Here is a 22,474-nt window from a genome sequence, read left to right on the forward strand (position 1 = left end):
CGCACCTATACCTTCCTGACTCGCGTCAGTCACTAAGGTGAACGGTTGACTAAAATCTGGAAACTTCAAAATTGGTGGGTTCACCAAAGCGTTCTTAAGCTTCTCAAAAGCTAATTGTTGACTATCACCCCAAACAAACTTAACGTCTTCTCGTAACAAATCTGTCAATGGAGACGCTATTGTAGAAAAATTCCGCACAAAACGGCGAAAAGAAACCCGACATACCTAGGAACGAACGAATCTGTTTCCTGGTTTTGGGAACTGGAAAATTCACAATGGCTTTAACTTTCTCATCATTCACTCTAACTCCCTCTTTAGAGATAACATGTCCTAAATAGACAATTTTTCTCTTCAGAAACTCACATTTGGCCAATTTGACCTTTAACCCAGCGAACCGTAATCGCTTAAGGACTTCTTTTAACACCTTTAGATGTTCTTCAATTGTATCTGTGCATATGAGAATGTCATCCATGTACACAAACACCGACTTTCCTAACAAGCCATGAAGTACTGTGTTAACCAGTCTAGTAAATGTTATTGGGGACCCTTGTAATCCAAAAGGCATCCTATTAAACTCGTAATGTCCCTTTGGTACCGAAAATGCTGTATATTTACGGCTACTCTCACAAAGGGGAACTTGTAAAAACCCTTGCATCAGATCTATAGATGAATATATATTCTTGCCACCGATCTCAACAAACAAATCAGGCAAACAAGCTACCGGATATCTATCTGGGCATGTTTTTTCATTCAATTTACGAAAATCTACACAAACTCTGATACTACCGTCTTTCTTAGGAACTGCAAGCAAAGGAAAATTAAACGGAGAATTGGACGGTCTAATAATGCCTTCCGACTCCCACTTCTGAACTTCTTTTTCTACTTCTTCTCTGATCTTAAAAGGAATTCGATATGCTGGAATATATATGGGATTTGTACCCTTTTCTAGGCGGATTGAATGTTCTAAAACATCTGTAACTCCTAATTTATCTCCCTTCAAAGCAATAATATCTAGATATTCTTTCAACACTTTCTCTACTTTATCTGAATACTCAGGATAATCAACTTTAGCCAAGTGTTCATGTAGAACCTGACTTCGGAACTGTTGCTCCTCGTTAGGAAACATATTCCCGTCTCCACAAAAACTCACTAATTTATGCTCTTCCTTAAACTCTTCAAAATCAATTACATAAGTATCCTTGTGATATTTTTTCACTGAGTCTTGATAGCTAACTAATTCTACTGAAGTCACGCCTGCGACTGAAATTTCATTCACTGACACCGTACTCACAACGTCTTTGAATTTCTCGGTTCCCTCAACAACGCACACTTGAGAAGGAAAAATTTTTCTCTTTCAGCGACACTTTAACTAATGTAGGAACTCGCGGTTGCAATTCAACATCTTCCAACAAAAATCCTTTGAAAGATCTCTGCGGAATATCTTCACTCTCTAATGAATGTGTTACACATGTCTCAGACTGTGTCTTAGGTTTCTCTGAGTTTTTTTCCTGTGTATATATGGAACAAAACAACCTGACTCACCTATTGTAATCCCCTGAACTCCCGTAAGAATGTTGATGTTATGTCGCATACAAGAAGGGTGTCCTAGCAAAACCATTTCACCTAAGGCTAATCCTTCTATGACCAAAAATGATTCTACTATTGTCTTTCCACCGATACAAAGCGTAAGAAATGACGAACCTAAAATATTCAGTTTCCTCGCTTGTACATCACACACTGTCTCACTAGAAGGGACTAATTTGCACTCTGGAAACCTCGAGTGAAAAAGGTCAGCATTTACTAAGTTAACTGAGCTACCAGAATCAATGAAAATATGAATTTCATTGCCATTAGAGAATCCACGTACAATCGGCCTAGGTTCTAGTGACTCTACGACCTGATTAGTCATTATCCTGTGTCTGTTTTCGAACTTATCTTGTGAAAATTCTGCTGTTCCTTTGTGTATCTAGAACTTGCATCATGTGGAATTCTCCTGTCATATCTAGAAAAACCTCCCCGTGACTTCCCTGAATAATCTCTATTCTTCGTGGCTGGGCAAAATCTCCATCCATGATCTGAAGATTTGCAAACTGAACAATATCTCACTCTGCAATTTGATTTACTATGGCCTATTTTATCACAATTGAAACAACGTATCGTTGTGACTGATCTCTCTGGAATTTTCTTCGATTCTACTCGTGCACATGTCTTCGCTGTTGCATCATTTCCCGAATGCGAGCGACTATCATTATTCTGTGGTTTGGAAACCGCAGCTGACATCTTTGCACCTCCCTGTACAAAACTACTGTCCAGTGTCGGGCATTTTGCTAGATTTTTGTTAATCTGTGCAAACAAAAGGGATTCATCTGTATCCTGATCAATTCTCTTATCAAAACTATCTACAATTACATCTGGGACCGACGTTAAAAGGCAAGCAAAAGTGTAACAATCTTTCAAAATTATCTAAGGAGATATTATTTCCAGTTACCCATGGAGAGCCTATTATAGATTTCTTTAACTCAACTACTGCATCAAATAAATTCGCACTGTATGTGACTAGTGAATCATTGCCCTTCTTTATTTTGAGAAACTCTCGCAAATTCCGAACTGCGCATTCACGTTGAACTCCGCCATAAGTAGCTCGTAGAAATTTCTGCAGTTCATTCCAAGTTTTACACCTTCTGAACCCGAAACTGCGTGCTCGTTTCCCAATATCTCCTTTATCTAAATCCAGAAATGATTTAGCCTCTGTTAAAGCTTCAGCGCCATTCGTAATTTTCTTGGAATTCAGATAATTGTTCACTGACTCAATGAAAGTTTCTATATTTTGGGTTGGCTTTCCGTCCACTAGCCCTTTATAATTTGTAATTCCCGCACTAATGTTCGTCACTTTATGCACCACAACTGATTGGGATGTGCTTGCTGCATCGTCCGGCATTTTGTGAGTAATCACACGCCCTGAGCGTAACAACATAAAAAAGAGAAACCAAAAAGAACACTAGAGAAAGGCACAAGTTACCCCTCTAAAAGAAGAATAGAAAACGGCGTTCTGCGCAACTTACGAGAATGGGGTACTTACCAATTTTGAAACAGAAAACGAAGTACCTATCTCTCAACTTGCTAACCTGTGACGTCACCTACTCGACAGCGAAGCAAAAAACACCCCAGCGTTTCTAGTTGAATCATCACTTTGCGTAATTAACTCACAATCGCCACTATTCACACTTATTTGGGTATTTTGTTAACCCCAAAATTGCTCTAGAGATCATCCAGATCTATTTCACAACTCCCCACTCCCAGTACTCGAATAGAAACGGAAAAAAGAAAAGATTCCCCGTATTTCACACGTAATCACGACCCGCTCAGTCATTCAACACTGACCCGTCGCCTTAGCTCTTAGGTGAAGTCGCCTATGCCTTGGGCATCAACGTTACCAATTAGTCTATTAGCAATCTCCCTCTTTCGCCATCACTAAAGACGTTAAAATCATGCTGCCACCAATTTTTCTGTAACGAGGACAGAATTAACACTCTTTTGAAAGTGTACGTAACGTGCTCCAACGATCTTATTTCATGGAACGGAGGCGTATGAACGTTCGCTCACGGCAACGCTTACATCTATTTTTCTCTTTCTCTCTCTCTCTCTCTCTCTCTCTCTCTCTCTCTCTCTCTCACCGTGTATCACCTCTCTCTCTCTCTCTCTGTGTATCGCCTCTCTCTCTCTCTCATCGTTTTCCGAAGTTCACCCACCCGAATCTCACTCATTCTCACCAAATCAATTAAATGGACCATTTAAAGAAACGCAATAGTTTCTACAAAAATAAGTTTATTATTCAAATAACCCAACAAGAAATGAATAAAACAAAGCAAAGATTAAAATGCATAATAAATGAAATATCGAGTTAGATAACTAAACTCTGAACTGCAAAACACTTCTAATTAAAGAAGTCTCACTATGGCTAATAGCCTGAAAATATCCAAACTCACACATACTCCCCAAATCAATAACTAGTCATGTCAAAAGCAGTCTACCACATGTTATTCGAAACAGTCCACACTATCCACCGACATCTGTCCACAGACATCTGTCGGAAGAATCAAACATGATAGAAAACTCCCAAAAATATATGAAATGCAAAACACAATAATGGAAAGTGTAAAATGCATAGCCAAGATATGGCAAACGTAACATGACAAAACAATAATATAAAAGAGGTATGAATATTCATATTAAATCTCCCACACCAGTTCAAAAGTTCATAATGATTAGAAAATCATGGTAAAAAATCACAAGTTCAATTTCCTCCCATAAAAACAGAGATTTCAAACTCTACCTTATCTGCCGATTTAAGCCTGGATCCTCTCCAAAGCTACGTCTAGACAACTGCAGTTCTATCACGTTAATGAACGATCAAACTCACTTTTAGGGCAGATTTTGGCGTAATCTAGATCAAATTAACGCACGTACTCACGAATATACATAACACTTCGGAAGATCACCTGACCGGCAATATTGCTGAGGAATCAAACTATTTGTTGAACACAAAGATTTTACCTCGAGTCTCTCGACCTAGTTCCATCTGACTCCATAAATTCTTTCATCACATCTTAAAGCATTGAAGCTATGAAATGCATATATGTGTCCTTTAAAATTGTAGCAGCCATATTTTCTGAAATATATGTCTTATTTAATTTTTCTATAAAGTCTCTCTTCTCTCTAGACAAACCCATCTACCAAATCTGGCTTTTCCACTTCTGTCATATCAGTGGCCTAAAGCCACCTCACCCTCTGAATGAGCCATTTTGGCTCCTTGTTTTTCTGTACTTCATTCGTACATGATTGCAATATAGCTGACCCTGCTACTCGAACTTTTGCTAGGTATTAACCCGGTATGTATCCACCTTAGCGTCACCTCTGAGGTGCTATAATAGTACTAAACATGGCGGAAGCTCAATGGGGCGTCGTGGTTAGTACTATAATCCCCATCGTGGATCAAAGATATCTCTTATTAATATATAGAAATATATAGAAATGGGTGCATATAATACTTTGATCCCGAGGGGCCAGTACTAAACACGGCATCCCACTGAGCTTCCTCCATGTTTAGTACTAGAATCTCGAAGGTAACGCGTAGGCGGATACATACCGGGTTAATACCCTTTTGCTTTCAATACACAGAGGCTACAGAATTCGTATGTCAGGAAAGAATTATAGGTCTATGGACAGACGGCATCCCTCCTGGATTTCCCAAAAGGTTTGCAGAAAGAATTACTCTGAAGTTCAAACGTCTTTTTCACTGTCAACGAATACATCCTGTCCCAAAGAGTAGAATATCCGAAACCTTCCAACAATTGCCTTGTTCATTTTAAGTCTATTGTTGCTAAAGTCTTTGAAATTCTACAAAATTGAAACTAAGTGCTTGGAATTTCCAAGACATCCCTAAACATTAGTGAAGGATTTCGTGAGGCAACATCAGCTGATGCTCTTTTCTAATAGGTTACTTAAAGTTGGTAATCCTGGCTCAGGAAACGTATGGTCAAGACAAAGTGCTTGGAACAAAAATAGAAACTTTATCCCTAAAGATTTACTGGGGACCAGAAAGTTTAACTTTCTGGTACCAGCATTTTTTAAAAGGCTTTAATGAAAAAAATATATATATACAGTATATTGTGTGTATGTGAGTATGTATGTATATATATATATATATATATATATATATATATATATATATATATATATATATATATATATATATAACTATCCAAGCAACACACAATTACAAGCTGAAATTTGAAACGTCTAGGGACTAAAGTTAAGCAAGTTGCAGGACATCATTATTCGTCGAAATTATGTTCCTTAGTTTAAAGGATTCTTACATGGTACTAACCGACTCCGAAATGTTTTTGAAAAGTGTTATTAACGTTTATCTTATATTTATATTTATAAGATAAATAAGATATTTATTGGTCATAAGGATAATAATACTGTATCTGCATCTTCCGGTAAATTTCACTCATTAAATATCTTAATCAACAAACAAAAATAATACTTCTCTTTGTAATGTTCTGCACTTCAGCTCACAAAGCTTCGTTAGACTTGGCGCCGGCTTGTGTAACGAACTTCGCTGTTATGACGCGGAGAGGCAATATCAGATGTAAGTAGATATCATTATATACATTTTTGTCTTTGCTTTGGTACACTTTCCTAAGTTTTCTTTTGCTTATAGCTTTCCGCGCTTAAACTTCCAGTTTGCAGATCTGTACTAGCTCAGTGGTAGCAGTAGTCATAGTAAAATTATTATCATCGTTATCATTTGAAAGATGAACCCTATTCATATGGAACAAGCCTACAAGGGCCAATGACTTGAATTCAAGCTTCCAAAGAATATGGTGGTCACTGGAAAGAAGCAACAGAAGGTATTTGGAAATACAGGAAGGGGCGATCAGTTACTGAAAAAGAAAATAGATTAACAAATTAATGAATAAGTGAATAAAAATTTAAGTAAACTGTTAAAATACAAGGAGACTTGTAGCAGAAGTAAGGGAACAGTCTTAGTTCGTACACCATTTGACATTACCTTGATTCATCAGGTATCAGAAATGTCTCCTTCCTTGCACAGTTTATCTGAATTAGAGTTCATGGACTGTACTTTCAAAAACATTACCAATATTGCATGATGGAAATCATACGTTAGACGCCAATCACACAAACTTTAGAATCAATTAACTCAATGTGCGAAAGGCAAATTGTCATAGCTTTTAATCGCAAGAAACTTTATTAACAATGAAGTCGTGTCTTTCAGTAAGACAGCCCACACTCTCTCGACATAATACAGTTGCTCTTATTTTAGTTACGTAATTTACACAGATATTTAGACTTTGGTTACAGACACCGGAAATGGGTAACTGTAAACTTTAAAAACTGTAATATTAATTATATGATTTGAATCAAGATGCTTATTGTTGGAAAATAGCAGCATACAACTCTCATACTAACAAAATACACATGGCACAAATTTTTCTCAGGAATCGATTATCACAGTTTTGTCTATTCAGTGAAATCTAAAACCATTTGGATCTATAGGACAGCGGGTGATAATTGGGGTATAGAGGTTTCAACGGAAATATGTCTAATTTATAATATAAATTAAGTGTTGGTTTACTTTTGGCCACATTTGCCAAGAAGGGTGTAAATTGTCATGACAATGAAAATTCACAGAATAATAATGAACAAAAAATCTGTTGACACTGAATATATTGCTAACTTTCGAATTTTGCAGTATTCCTGTAGTTCAGTGATACCTGAAGCACAGAAGTTAGTGCAAATGTAACTCAAACAGACACATATATTTCACCCCTTTGAGAATCTAGTCCGTGACACTTGCCCTACTTTGTACTCTATTAACAATCCTCCTAAGTGTTTTCATTCCTCTTCCTTAGACTTAGAAAGTCCCCTGACGTCATTCCTTGCTCTGTTGGCATGACAGGCAAGAAGTGATAATTATATCCGCTATTTAATAGCCATTTATTCCGCTACTCCCCCGGGGTAAGCCACAGGGAGCCATAATAATTAGAATGATGATAAGTATCATTTCTTGACCTTTGTGAGGGGTCCAAGAACAGCTTCTCTCTCTCTCTCTCTCTCTCTAGGAATGATAATAAGTATATCACGAGCATTGCTAAACTGAAGTTCGTCTTCATCCTCATTTGCAACCTCCTTGCTCCTTTCACACTGATGCAATCGGAGCGGGAACGAGGTTGCGTATCTGCCACGCCTCAGCTGCAGGCATCAGAAGCCACAGAACGATACAGAAGCACTCGATGCAGGCAAGGGCCCAGATGCTCACGTTGTAGCTGCTCACGATTTGGGCAACCCACCCTGCGAAGGAAGAGAGCACGTGAGATTGCAGGCAGGTTTGCCGATGACGTGAAATACTTGAAATACGGAGCATAGGTCTAGCGATTGCACAACATAGTTATTATTATAGGTCTAGCGATTGCACAGCATGGTTAGTTATTATTATTATTATTATTATTATTATTATTATTATTAACTTTGTTTATGTTCCCGTTTTCCTCAGAGTCCTTTCCTATCTAGAAATAACTTACAATATTAAGGGATCCTTTCTCTCTGTCACTCTCCAACATGGTGTTCGGTCATTTTGGGGCGTGCGCTTTCAGTCATTTCGAATTGTCTTTTGATAAAACAGGAAATCTTTGATGAAAACGTGTTCCTTTTGCAACTATTCTATTTCAATACTATTATTTTTAACGCATACATGACACTTCTGTTGAAACTCCCTCCAATGATAGCAACTAACAAATTAATTAGTCTTCAGCGTACGCTAAAACGATGTCTCATACCTTCTTCCTGATACGTGCTTTTTTAAAAATAGTAGTCCAAATTATCAGACTTTAATTTAGCGGTAAGGATGTTGCTATACTGGATTTCATTGCGTTATGATAACGAACGACAGACGCTGGTTTTGACTTGTCAAAGCAGCCGTTTCCTCACTTCTGTACATTGTGCCAAGATCAGAGCGTGAACGCAGTATTGCCATCAATCAGAGTCAGAGTTTCTTTGGCACGAAGAGCCCTTTTCTGCTATACGCGAACACTTGTACAAACTGGGACCGGAGTTAATATATCTTGTTTTCGTGAGTTATCTAAGAATCTGTATAATTTATAGTTGTGTAAAACTGGTAATCAGATGGAGACTGGAGAAAAGATTTATATTTGAGATGGATATCGACTGAAAACTTCAAATAAGGGATTCAGACATTAAAGGCAAATTGTTATCGATAATGGGGATGATTTACTAGTATAGTAATGTATTCATGAGAAAACTTAATTCTTCTCAGAGGAATCAATAAATCATTAAATGAATATTCAGATGTTTATCAGATTTAAGGTTCGTGATATGTGTTTATTGTCCTGTTGATAAAACATATAACAAATACAATTCTGATCAAAAGGACGAGGCTTTGGAGGACGAAAGTGGCGGTCTGACTGAATGAATGTAAGTTATCTGGCGTCACAATAGCGCCGGTCTGTATTGCCCTATAATGAATTACAGTACTTTATGTTTTATATCTTTAAACGGACCCTACCCTCGTCTGATACAAATTTTCAAAGGAGGCAGAGGATATGAACCAATTCCCTTTTAGTCCTCTGTAAGACAATTTATACAGTGCAGGATTTTGTTGTTAGAATTGCCCTATTATATACATTATATGTTTATACAGATCTTAAATCATTAATACAATAGACAAATAAAAAAAATGCGCCGAAGTTTCTTCGGCGCAATCAATTTTCTGTACAGCCGCTACAGCGTATAATCAAGGCCACCGAAAATAGATCTATCTTTTGGTGTTCTCGGTATAATGTTGTATGAGCCGCGGCTCATGAAACTTCCTATATTGTGGTGGCCAGAAGCACGATTATGGCTAACTTTAACCTTGAATAAAATAAAAACTACTGAGGCTAGAGGGCTGCAATTTGGTATGTTTGATGATTGGGCTGTGGATGATCAGCATACCAATTTGCAGCCCTCTAGCCTCAGTAGTTGTTAAGATCTGAGGGCGGACAGTCGAAGCCGGCACAATAGTTTTCTTTTCAGAAAACTAAAACCGTAATCCAGGAAGTAGTGTAATATTTGTCTCTTCGTTGCTAAATTTTTTCCAATTTTTTCCAACTCAGTTTTTTAAGAGTTTGCAGACTTAGAAAATTTTTAGAAATTATGTTCGTTTCTTTTTTATTTTCAAGAGCTATTCGTAAATGATATAAGTTGCTACACACACACACACACACACACACACACACACACACACACACACACACACATATATATATATATATATATATATATATATATATATATATATATATATATATATATATATATATATATATATATTCTTTAGTTTTCCACGTAAGCTTAAGTACTTACAAGTAACTGACGAAAATGCCTTCTGAACTTACAGATGTCAAGATGTTAACGTACTGTAGTCCATGGTCAAGACCGATGTCATACGATTAGAGTTTATATACAGTAATATTTTTCTGTATCATTGGTCGTATTTGTATAGTACAATATTTTTTTTTTTTACATTGGAAGACGCCGCCGCTGCTAGAAGTTAATAGAAAATAAGTGGCTATGTATTTCATCATTTGAAATGTTAGGCTAGCCATACTGATTCACACAACAGGAACATTTTACCGCTTGCAGACTATCAATATCCAGACTATTAACCTTAAAGCAAAATCATGCACACGTCGAATATCATAATCCTGCGCGAAATGAAAGCAAAGTCACAGGGGTACAATAATGTTTACCAACATTCATCAATAACAAGTACAACGGCCTAGGTACAAATCGATCACAGCGCCACCTGCAACACCTGTTTAGGCGTACATCTGCATCATATTTAAGTCTTTGTGAAAGGAAACGTTGGCATAAGAGATCTTAACGGCTGCATAGGCCTACGGGTTATCATTCTACACATCTGTAAAATCTATAAACAACATCATAACCGCTGACTTACCAAGTAACGAACCAATGGAGATGAAACCTAGGCCGTTCAGCAGGCTAGCGGCGCCAAACATCGCGGGAAGGTTCTTTGCTCCCATGTACTTGATCATTACCAAGTTGTAGAGGCCCATGAACGAGCCAATGCCATAACCCCAGACGCCCATGCTGATGGCCATCCACGTCAACGAGGTTGTGAACGGGAAAGCTGGAAAAGGCGAAAGTGGAATAAGCTTTCAGAACTTTACTTGGTTTCTGCCAATACAGTTTTTACTTGAAAACTTAACTGCGTCGTCAGATGTATTGCTGCGATTGTCACTGTTTAGACAATTACTTTTCATTGTACGGAACAACGCTTCCTGAATAAAAACTACGAAGGGTCAAATGAAATACATTCTGTGTTCAGATCTTTGTAAGATGAAACAAAACGAAGCTTTAGAATTGACTAAAAAGAATAACTATTGAACGATACATAAATAAAAAAAAACATTTGCATACAGTTACATAAAAGAGATAAACTCACCTATGTTGATGAGGGCAATGAGGGAGATACTGATAATGTAGCCGATTCGTATGTCGAACCACTTGCAGTCCGTCAGCGCGGACATGATCAGGCGAGACACCAGATTGCATATCCCTGCAACAGAAACGCAAAGAGCCGACCCCTGAGATGAATGAAATTTTCCCACGACGAACGGAACCATTACGATGAAGTTCAGGTAGCCGTTCATGGTCAGGGTACCACTCAGAGCTATTATAAACGCCGGCGGGGAGCACAAAATCCGCAGGGAAAGCACAGTTGACTTGATCACGCGTAACAGCAAGCAACAAATAGCAACGGGAACCCTCCGTTCCTCTCTCTGCGGGGCCGTTCTCACAACAGCAGCTGAATTTCTTTCGGTGTCCGGTAAGAGGTTCCTGCTCTCAGCATCTGATCTGCCTCGCCGAGAGTCCCTGATGGAAAGTCTGCGACGGTAATTCACAGTCTTCGAGTGCCATTTAACGGGGTGGAACACGGCCGCAGCTACGCAAGTATGGAATAATATGGCGCTGAGAATCAACGTCGCCCCTTGGTAAGAGAAGAGCCCCTGCAGGTGGGTGATCAGCAAGGGCACGACGAATAGGCCTATGCTGGTTCCTGTCATCAGAATGCCATTGGCCCTCCCGAGGTGACCCGTGAAGTATACAGGTATGATGATGTTGCTGATTGTCACCAGGATCCCTAGACCAATACCTGAGGAGCGAAGGATATCTTTCAGTACCGGTCAAAAGGACTGTATTTTGAGAGAAAAGAATAGGCCTACTTTTTGGTATGCCGTTATGTCAAGTTCTAATTTTTTAGTATATAAGTATAGGGCATGTCTATATGTATGTATGCACTGTATCTAGTATATAAGGCGCGTACGCATAATCACACACATATATGCATGCATGAATATATTTATACACACACACACACACACACACACACACACACACACACACACACACACACACACATATATATATATATATATATATATATATATATATATACATATATATGTATACACACATATATATATATACATATATATATATATATGAGAGAGAGAGAGAGAGAGAGAGAGAGAGAGAGAGAGAGAGAGAGAGAGAGTATGTACACATGAAAGTTTGGATGTCCTGCATGAAATCTAATCTGCAATTTCTGTCGCTCCCCAAATATCAGAGGCATTTCCTATTACCTTGAAAAGATGAAGCGTTCAGTAGTGTCTGTTACTTTCACCTCATTCATTTTTCTGAAGATTTGCTCTTGGGATGTTATGAGGAGAACTGATATTTTCCCAAGACCTAAATTCTATTGTTAGTTGTTCAGCTTTTACTACTAACACTAGTACTAGTACTATTGCAACAGTACTAGTACACTACTGCTATACTAGTTACCTAGTCCTACTGTTGTTGATGCTGTATGAGAATGACTGGATCACAGCGCTTGCGAGAAGCGATATGCGCAGGTAACTTTGAATGAAACAAGAAAGCCAAATGAAACAAGCAACGCCTACCTCCCAACACCGAAAAAGAGAAGAAGAGGAACCAGGCCGAAGGCGCAAACGCAGAAAGTATGAGGCCCACGGTGACGAGGACTGCGCCCACTACCGCCACTTTCCTGTGTCCGAATTCCTCCGTCAAGGGTCCCACGGCTGGACTCATCAGGTTCCAGATGAGACTGAAGGAGTTGAAAATCCAGGATACGGTGCTTGGCGGTGTCTCGAGGCTCAGGAAGAGGGGAGAAAATATTAAGCTGAAGCAGGGACCAATGCTGGAGCACACCTGGAAAAAACAAATTAGGTAATATATATTATCCAAGCTGGTTTCCCTGTTGTGTCCGGGCTGAAAGGTAGCTGTAAATGGCCGGGAATTATTGTTCTTATACTAAAGGCATATTCGGTTTAGTAAAACACTGGAAATTTATTTTTCATACCGTAAATCTAATACTTTTCCAGTTTGTTTACAGTAGTCTGGTGCATAATTCACTGAGCTACAGGGATGCTCAATAAACACTAGTAAATCTAATAAGGTGGGTGTCAATGACAGCTTTTCCTTAAAGATAATAACTGAAGATTTCTCATATGACACACAGACTTGTGTAGAATGAAGTTCTCAGCACGTGCATAACTGCCACATTTTGAAATAACAGCGATTAGATTAGTTATCTTCTGAAATTCGAACCACAGATATACAAGAGTCACTTATCCAACCTTTGATACGGTGTCAAGGGCCGGCCTTAGTCTGCAGCTCTGAAATAAAGCGTCAGGCATTCGATACTTTCACTCATTCAAGTGCAAGGTATCAGTTAAGTCTATTTATTAGAACTTGTGCTATCTGCTTGTTTATTTTTCGTCTTAAACCCCACCATCCTTTACTGAAACTTTTCTGTAGATGTTGATATCGAGTTATCACAATTACATGGTTAAGTACCGAGCAATCTTCTTCTTCTTCTTCTTTTAACGTGCTTTTATTCCCATTTTTGTATGGGGTAAGCACGATGCCTTCTTTTGAAGGACTTTTTGATTTGGTTTGAGACCTGTGGTCTCGATCGGCTGCCCTGCCTGACATCGCTTAGACCCCGGTACGCATGTATCATACCCGACCCAACGCCCTTTCTTCCCCGCAGCGTGAAGTTATCTAAAAATTTTTAGATAGCACTGATAAGCCTTCATTCTCAAAGCTCATTTTAGTTCAGTGGTCTGTACCTAAACAGTCACTGCGAATATGAGATATTTGTGATGTGCCATACCTATCATTTCATCCTTAAGACATGATCAGTCTTTAGAATTTCTGGCGTCTCCGGTTATCTCTGCATATAGCTTTTTAATAAGCCAACGAACAGATGAAAAATATGAAGTTTAACAACAGAACAGTAATTTGGCTCTAATAATCTATTCCAGGTTGGTGTCACCTTATCTCTTTCGTCTGGTATCGATGTTTGATGCATAGGCAATGAATGACCATGTGAGTGGAATGAGAAACATTACTCGGATACCCAGGACAGGTCGCAAAACATGGTAACGAGAATTCTTCCAGCTCAAGGATATAGCGAAGCGTGATAGTCAAGTCATGCAGGTTAAGTGCCAGGACGCATTTCGATCCTCCGATGTTTTCCTTTATAGTAATCAGGTCGACGTTTCTGTTCCAGGTAACCAGACGTCTCAACAGTCATAAAATCTTCAACGTATTACTAAGAGATTGTGAGTTATAGCTAAAGGTTTGCTAAGGACTAATACTAACACGTTCAAATTTCCAAGGTTATATTAATTATTTCTTTTTGGATTTTTTTTTTTTTACTATACCAGGAGGTCTTCCTTCCTAAAGAACTCCCAAACTACATTTGTGTTTTTAACATTCTATCATCTCCCATTCTCTCTATATGGCCAGACTACTGCGAGACACATTCATCCAATTTTTTACCTTTCTAATTATATCGCCATAGCTCATTCTAATCTTGAGACTTTGCGCTTTTTCTTAAACATTTTTTCTAATTCCTCCATTTGAAAGTAGGATCAAATATATTTTTAGAAACATTCAAATAAATCAACTGTATTTGTGTCTGAATCTAAAACGGAGAGAGAGAGAGAGAAACAATTATTATTCGAGAAAGGAATAAAATCCACTTCTGAGATCCAGATATCCTTTGTGCGTAGTTCCTCAGATGCTGAGCACGTACACACTCTGCTTGAGGTGCTTTTAGTCTTTTCATCGTTACCTCTGGGCTGGGAAGACCGTGTCACTGAGGGTTGTTTTCTACTAGCGTCTACGTCTAAAACATTGCAACGTACATTAAAATCTTCCGTTTTCTGTCGGTAATCTATTTCCTTATAAAAAAAAAAAAAACGCGTAACGGATATGTTTTCACTATTCAGCATCTTTCAAGGAAATGAGAATCTTTTGCCAGATTTCGTAATAGAAAATATAAATGTTGACTTGGGAAGAAAAAATGCACATAATAACAAAAAATAGTTCATGGTCGAGTGAATTTTTAACATTATACTGTACAGTTTTAAAGGACACGGGCAATGCACGCACGGAATCAAACTAAATCTAGCTGCCATATAAGAGAAACGGCTATTCACACGAGATGGCTAGAATTTCATCTTTTTTTTTATTTTCCTTTTATTTCCTTCATCATCCTCGCTGCCGATTACCGAGATCTGAGCTCCGTATGCGTCAAATATAGCTGTCAGTTTTCTCCTAATATCATTATATGAAAAAACTTTGTCAGCAGTACAAACAAGGAATAAAAAGGTTACAGGCATCTTTATTCCATCCAACAAGACAAGATGCAAGAGTTATTTATCGCATCTTGTAAATACTAGCGAACGTTATTCAAGAGTCAAGGGACTGTCAATGAGGCCGAAAACAACGATATCGAACACTCCCAAAAGTATTTTTTAAACTTTTTTTTCCGGTGGTCAGCTTGCATTACCAACCTGATCTGCAACCTCTATCGTTCTACGTGCTCAGATTACGCGAATTCGTAAGATATTTGCAAAAGAAGAAGAGGGTAGGAGGGTAAATCGAGTAGGGTATTGGGTTCTTTCTTTCAACTACGAGTGGGAATAACTCGGGTCTCCCAAGTCATGTTTCAGACAATGAAAACGTATCACCTTTGATATCAGAAGTAGAAACCAGGAGTAAGACATCACTAAGCACAAACCCAATCAGATATACAATGACTGGGCAAAGAATATACCCAAAACCTTTTGTAGGGGAGGAGAACCGATGGCCAAAAATAGACAAGAAATGAGACGCTTCACAGAAAAATAAACGGTTCGGCTGAGGATGACATGCGCTGGGGTGACGGTGTCAGCACGCAAGCTATAGCTAGACCGATGAACATCAGTTCTCGGAAAGACATAGGACTATGTTCAGATCCGCGAGTTGATGTATAGCGTTTAGAACGGTAGGCTTTACACGAAGCTGGAACAAATAACGTCAAAAGTATATTTTGTTTTTCAGGAATGCGGATAGTATATTCCGTGTCCGTTAAAATTAAAAGTTTTTCCTGGTTCAATAGAGCTAAGTGCAGTTATTTCCCTCGACTCAAAAAAGTCTCAAACATGTGGCAAAAGGGTGACGCAGGGATACTGTAAGTCTATTTCGCCTCTCGTGGGATGGTAATATCATTAATATGAAAGTTTAACGAAACAAAAATCAGCTCAAGCCAGACGTTTTAAAAGTTGAGGAATGGACAGAAAGATTAAACAGCGTCGCGTATCCCCAGACGAATTATACATTAATTGCGCTGCCTTAGTTTGTTCAGTCAAGCCCGTTGCAAGCCGAGTGGATACATCCAGACAGACGTATGTTTATAAATTGAAACCGAGTGGAGTACCCTGCACTCATTATGCATAGAGATTTTATCTGTAATGCTGTTACTTGTGCGTGTGTGTACTCAGATTTACAGTGCTCTCTCTCTCTCTCTCTCTCTCTCTCTCTCTCTCTCTCTCTCTCTCTCTCACACACACACACACACACACACACACACACAAACACTCACTCTCTAAAACCGGTGTCAGGGACCAAGTAACATAGATAGAACTATTGAACTATATAGATAAGACACTTTTTTGTTCTGCTCAAGTGTCCCCTAATTTTTTTTTATACCAATAAACGTGCCAAAATGTGATTTGCTTGTTAGGCTTTCTGCTGTATATATTCAACATTTATTCTCTACGTCAAAGTCTGTCCTTGATTATTCACTTTTTATTCCGAAAAACGTAAGATTTTGTCAATAGGGGTTTAAATGCTATTTTTTCCCAATGAAACTCTATTTCTACAGCATAGCAAATCGAAGCTTTCAATAGGCCAGATATAATCATTAGGTTAAACTCCATCACTAGCTTTTGTTTTCGCAATTGAAATTTATTGATCTCTAAGAAAATCAAGGGGAGGAAATAATAAGCTTCTGAAAGAATAATCATAGTTATGCAATGATTCACTTCAGTGCTTTCGTTTTCTGCCAAAAAATCGTTGTACTCTTCGCAGTTTCTTAGAATGCAAATGGATTTACCCCGGAATACTTCACAGCACTTGTTTTGCTTTATGGGTAGACTGAGAGAAAATGTTTTTTAGTAATGAGATTGCTTTTTGCGTGCGATGCTATTTCTTGCTTTTTATGCTTTGAGATTCCTTTGTGCACATACGGTCACGACTGGTTGTTCTTAATACTGGGCAAGAGACCTAGTTACCACGAGTAACTGTGGTCAAATCATTAGACTCTCGTGTAATATGTGACTCAGCGCGTGCTCTCTCTCTCTCTCTCTCTCTCTCTCTCTCTCTCTCTCTCTCTCTCTCTCTCTCTCTATATATATATATATATATATATATATATATATATATATATATATATATATATATGTGTGTGTGTGTGTGTGTGTATGGGTGTGTTGTGTATCTACAGTATATATATATATATATATATATATATATATATATATATATATATAAAAATATACATAAATATTATAGAAATAATATATATATATATATATATAGTATATATTTATATATATATATATATATATATATATATATATATATATAGACAGACAGAGAGAGAGAGAGAGAGAGGATGACAATGAGTATTTACTTTAAGGCACACCAAGGAAACTAGCACTGTTACATAACATACTGCTTAATCTCTCAAATGCTGAAAAGTTTGAAACCATAATTAATAACAGCTGCTCCCTAAACATAAACCCTGGTTCGTTCTTCGAAGAACTTTCTCAACTGCTTTACACCGCACGATTCTCTTCATTTACTACGATGAACAAACATATGACGGTTTAAAATCATGCAATCAGTCATAAAATGAGCAGAGGACTGCGTGTCAGTCATGATCAATGGACGACATTATGTAGTCCTTCAAAGTGTGCCTCGAAGTTAGTGTCTCAGGTTTCTGTCAAAAGTGTGTAAAATAATTTGTCCAAAATAGCGACAACCAAACCATAATCTCCCAGAGTAACGCTAACGCAGATTCCACAAAACCTATCAAATGACATTCTATCGCAAAACATCGATATAGAATAAAAAGAAGAACTGAGATGGTATTTAGCCGCTGACCAAGATCCGGAAAACGTGACGCGGGCGAACGAGAGCTTCGGCCAAATCTGATGACCGCTCTTCTGAGTAATGCGTCCCCACCCCGCGTGAATGAAGATGGACATTTCAAATCACACATGGAACCACAGGTGATAAACTTCGCGTCCACTCCCGGATCCGAGTGTAGAGGAAACCGAGAGCGTCATTCATAACGGAATGTCGTTTTGTTATGTAATGGGACGTTAGTCCACAATGAACTGTGAACCAAGAGTAAATCATTATCGTTAGTTATCAAGTGCGTAAACATTCATATAGAGCAGTTTCTGAAAGAGCCATCAGTTTTCAATTAAAAAATCAGTTCATGCAGAATGTTCATAAAGATTAAGTGACGCACAGGCTAACAAAAATAACATAAATAAAAAATAAATAAAGACATGTTTCTGACTTAAGTGCAAGGACAAACGCGGTGCTCACCATGACAACGAAAGACCCAAGCAGCACCACCCATCCCCACCCACCGTCAGGCGGGACCGTTTTCACTACTATTACTTCGTCGTCCCTTTTCCCCGTCTGTCCGTCTTTGCGTTTCTCTTCCTCCATCTTATTGACTACTTTCTTCTCTGGTCTCTCAGTTTCAGCATAAACTAACACTGTCTCTGTCGCTGTTCTCGTACTCTCTGTTTTGTTTTCTTCTTCTTTACTCTGAGTCTGCTGAGGAACGGAATTTTTGTTGCTATTTTCAATCCGGTTTCTGGTTCCTCCATCACCATCTGTCGCACAATCTGACGCAGAATTGCTGTTCCCACTTTCACTCATGACTTCGCTTTCTTTGGTCGTGTTTTGATGACCTGAATCTTCGTGAGTCTGTCTATATTTTAATAAACTCACATCGTTTGTCGATGGAATTATACCTGTGTCTTTTTCCATTGTGTATAACCTGTTGAATCCAGTAAATAAAATCACCTTTCACGTGTGCATCTCTTTCATGTTTACCTTGGGAAACTTAGCAGTGCGTTATGTGTACACAACTTACGGTTGCTTCAAGCTGATCGTGCAACCGTGTTAAAACAAATTAGAATCACATGGTCCTAGTCTCATAAACTCCTTCATGATTCTTTTCAACATTCGTTCGACAAGCAGCGTTCAGTGTTCATCAGAATTGCGCACTTTATCTTTGTATGAAGTCACTCGTTGGTAGGATGTTCATATCCTACAGTCAAGCGATGCCATTCAATCGCCGGTCTGGCCGAGCTCAGCATCCTACAGTCTCCCAACACTCCAAGTGGCAGACTGAGAGTTCAAGCGAGGGAGACTCATGTGTCCGCAGATGCTATCGACTTGTGTGTTCGCGTGTGACCCCTACTTGTGGCTGGCTGGTTTCCTGGCAGCCTTGCCCACAATGCAGAGTGCCCCAGTGTCCGCCACTCCCCCCAGAGGGAACCGCTGCGGTTCCCCTCTGCCCATCTCCCCAACCCGATGCTCTCAGACTTGTCCTGGCGCCCGAAGAGCAACTTTAATGCCATTGGTGTGTTTGGTCTTTCCCAACCCTTCCCCCTCCCCCTTCCCTCGACGCCCACTTCTCAGAACGCCTTTATGGCTCCGTTCCAGGGGTACCCCCATGATAGGAAGATCTGGTAGGGCACACAACCTTTGACACTAAACCCAACCCTGAAAGCCCGGTGGTGAATGTGTCCAGTTTAGGCTGTCAAGAAACTTTTCCTAGAGCGATGGCACTGACGGTGGTACTTTACTTCTTTTTACGTTCGTCTGAGATGAAATTTCCTTCTTATGATCTCCCCAGGCTTTTCATTTCTGGTAACTCACAGATAATCGCTTGCTTGCAACGTTGGGTCAGCTAAATTCCAATACCTTCCTACGTTATGCATCTTAATGAATATACAAGTAAACTGGTTTCGAAGGCCTCTGACACTGTGGCTTACGCCCTGTGGACTGACTCGTTATAATTTTACCTGTAAATCATAATGAACACCGAGTTCATAATGAAAATTCCACAGTAATTGTCATGAGGATGTGTTTACCTTGATTACTGATAAAGAGAAAAGTGGCGAAAAGTAACTGGTAGTTAGTAAACTTCTAAAATCTACGAACAAAGAAGGATTCGGTTTGACCCAAATGTAAATAAAAAACGCGGACTGACACTAAAACACAGTTGATTTATTCATCTGTCTTACATCACTTGAGGTCGGCACTTGATTATGCTCTCTCTCTCTCTCTCTCTCTCTCTCTCTCTCTCTCTCTCTCTCTCTCTCTCTCTAATTTGCATCATACCAAGTAAATGGACATGCTCAGAATACACACATACATAAATGTATGTATATATATATATATATATATATATATATATATATATATATATATATATATATATATATATATATATGTGTGTGTGTGTGTATGTCATCAATACACAGTGATCCCGTGGCATTTAAATATAAGAAGAGCTTAATATATATATATATATATATATATATATATATATATATATATATATATATATATATATATATATATATATATATATATATGTATATATATTTATATATATATATATATATATATATATATATATATATATATATATATATATATATATATATGTGTGTGTGTGTGTGTGTGTATGCATACATATATACAGTATGTGTCTGTGCGATGTGTGTACAGTACATGCACATAAACATTCGATTCCAAGTAAAACGAACAAAATTGCTAACTAATATTAAATCCAACGAATCATGTTTGCGAACTCCCTGTCCTTGGTCACAATAGACCCACGTACATGCTACACGGGGAAATTCTGGGAAAAAATAGGAGAGGGGGAATTTCCGCAGCCTGGATCACTTAAAATACACATTGGCAACAGTGGACATGGATACAGAACTTTGTAACGCGTAATGAATTTCATGTAAAACGAAAAAAAAAAAAAAACTCAAAGGGTGACATCAGGCAATTCGTCAAAAGACACAAAGTCATTTGCAACAGAGATGAGAAAACTGTGTTGCTTCGCGAATGTTCTCGGAATGTTATTCAGTTCCAATTGAAGAGAGTTACTGAGGGCCCTTCACGCAGGTCATTTAGTGGTCACGATTATTCGTGAGTAACGTATAATATTCGTATGTTTTTTGAACACTATCTCAAGACTTCAGCTGTTTAAACAATAATTCCACACACACACACACACACACACACACACTCGCCGCACGGTGTTACTTTGGCTTGTTATCTACGCGTCATGAATCTATAGTACCTTGGTATGCGATCTACACTGTTTATCTCTAGAATATAATATTTTAATTACATTTTCTGTATGTTATATATATATATTGCCATTATATTTTGCTATGTGGATATCATTCGAAAAATTTACTGCCTCTTGTTCATGTTTTCATTGTTCGCCTCCGAGGTGCTAGTACTAAACATGGCGGAAGCTCCTTGGGACGCCGTTTTTAGTACTAGCCCCTCGGAGATCAAAGTATTATATACACCCATTTCTACATTGTGTGGTCGACAAACTATATCAATAAACGACATCTTCGTGTGGCCGTCTATTTTACATTTACCATACGGTGGTTCAAAATTTGTACGGTATAGATCTTTTTTCCTTGTGGATAACAAGCCAAAGTAACAACCGCTCTCTCTCTCTCTCTCTCTCTCTCTCTCTCTCTCTCTCTCTCTCTCTCTCTCTCTCTCTCTCTCTCTCTCTCTCTCCTTCACACACAATTCTTGTGACGTCTCAAGCACGTAGGGATCACTGACTATTGTTTCTTTAGCTGCAGTGGATGAGTTGTACGATGCAAATTAAATCTTTTTCCTCCTAACTTTGCTTGGTCCACGGGAATAACTTCCATTTCAGCTTCATAATTATATGAAATACTCTGAAATAATTTTTTGATGTTTAGGCCAATGAATGAATGGATCATTCGAGCTTCATAATTATATGAAATTTTTGTTATGGAGCCAGGTACTGGGACACTTTCGGCCATTCAACGCTTAGCTTAGGACAGTGAGAAGAGACAGTTGGAGTGGTTGGACAGCAAGATAAGGAAATCCAGAAAATGGAATTATGTAAAAGGATATAAAGATGAACAAGAAAGAAAACCCCACAGTTACACCAAAAGGAATAGTTTGAGAGGATGGACAGCAAAATGGAAGAAAGGAAGCAGGAAAGAAGGTGAAAAGTGGATGCAGCCAAGGGCTGATGGGACGCTGCAAAAACATCTTTTGGCAATGTCTACAGTGCATTACGTGAGGTACACTGACGGCATTGACCTCTTGCTGGGTATTTTTTTAAGGCTAATAATAGAACTGCAGATGCCTTGATTAGGCTGACGGCTCGAAGATCAAAGCA

General features: G+C 38.5%; 1 protein-coding gene across 1 annotated transcript; it reads right to left on the bottom strand.

The window, feature by feature from the left end:
• Nucleotides 1-6,756: 6,756 nt before the first annotated feature.
• Nucleotides 6,757-19,598, bottom strand: LOC136843873 (monocarboxylate transporter 12-like). Its single transcript, XM_067112730.1, has 5 exons — nucleotides 18,583-19,598; nucleotides 12,570-12,837; nucleotides 11,051-11,761; nucleotides 10,544-10,735; nucleotides 6,757-7,878 (listed from the first exon to the last, which is right to left on the bottom strand). The coding sequence occupies exons 1-5, from the start codon at nucleotides 19,033-19,035 to the stop codon at nucleotides 7,727-7,729; spliced, it is 1,776 nt and encodes a 591-aa protein (XP_066968831.1). The 5' UTR covers nucleotides 19,036-19,598; the 3' UTR covers nucleotides 6,757-7,726.
• Nucleotides 19,599-22,474: the final 2,876 nt, after the last annotated feature.

This window comes from Macrobrachium rosenbergii, chromosome 12, assembly GCF_040412425.1.
Source record: "Macrobrachium rosenbergii isolate ZJJX-2024 chromosome 12, ASM4041242v1, whole genome shotgun sequence".
Lineage (NCBI taxonomy): Eukaryota > Metazoa > Arthropoda > Malacostraca > Decapoda > Palaemonidae > Macrobrachium > Macrobrachium rosenbergii.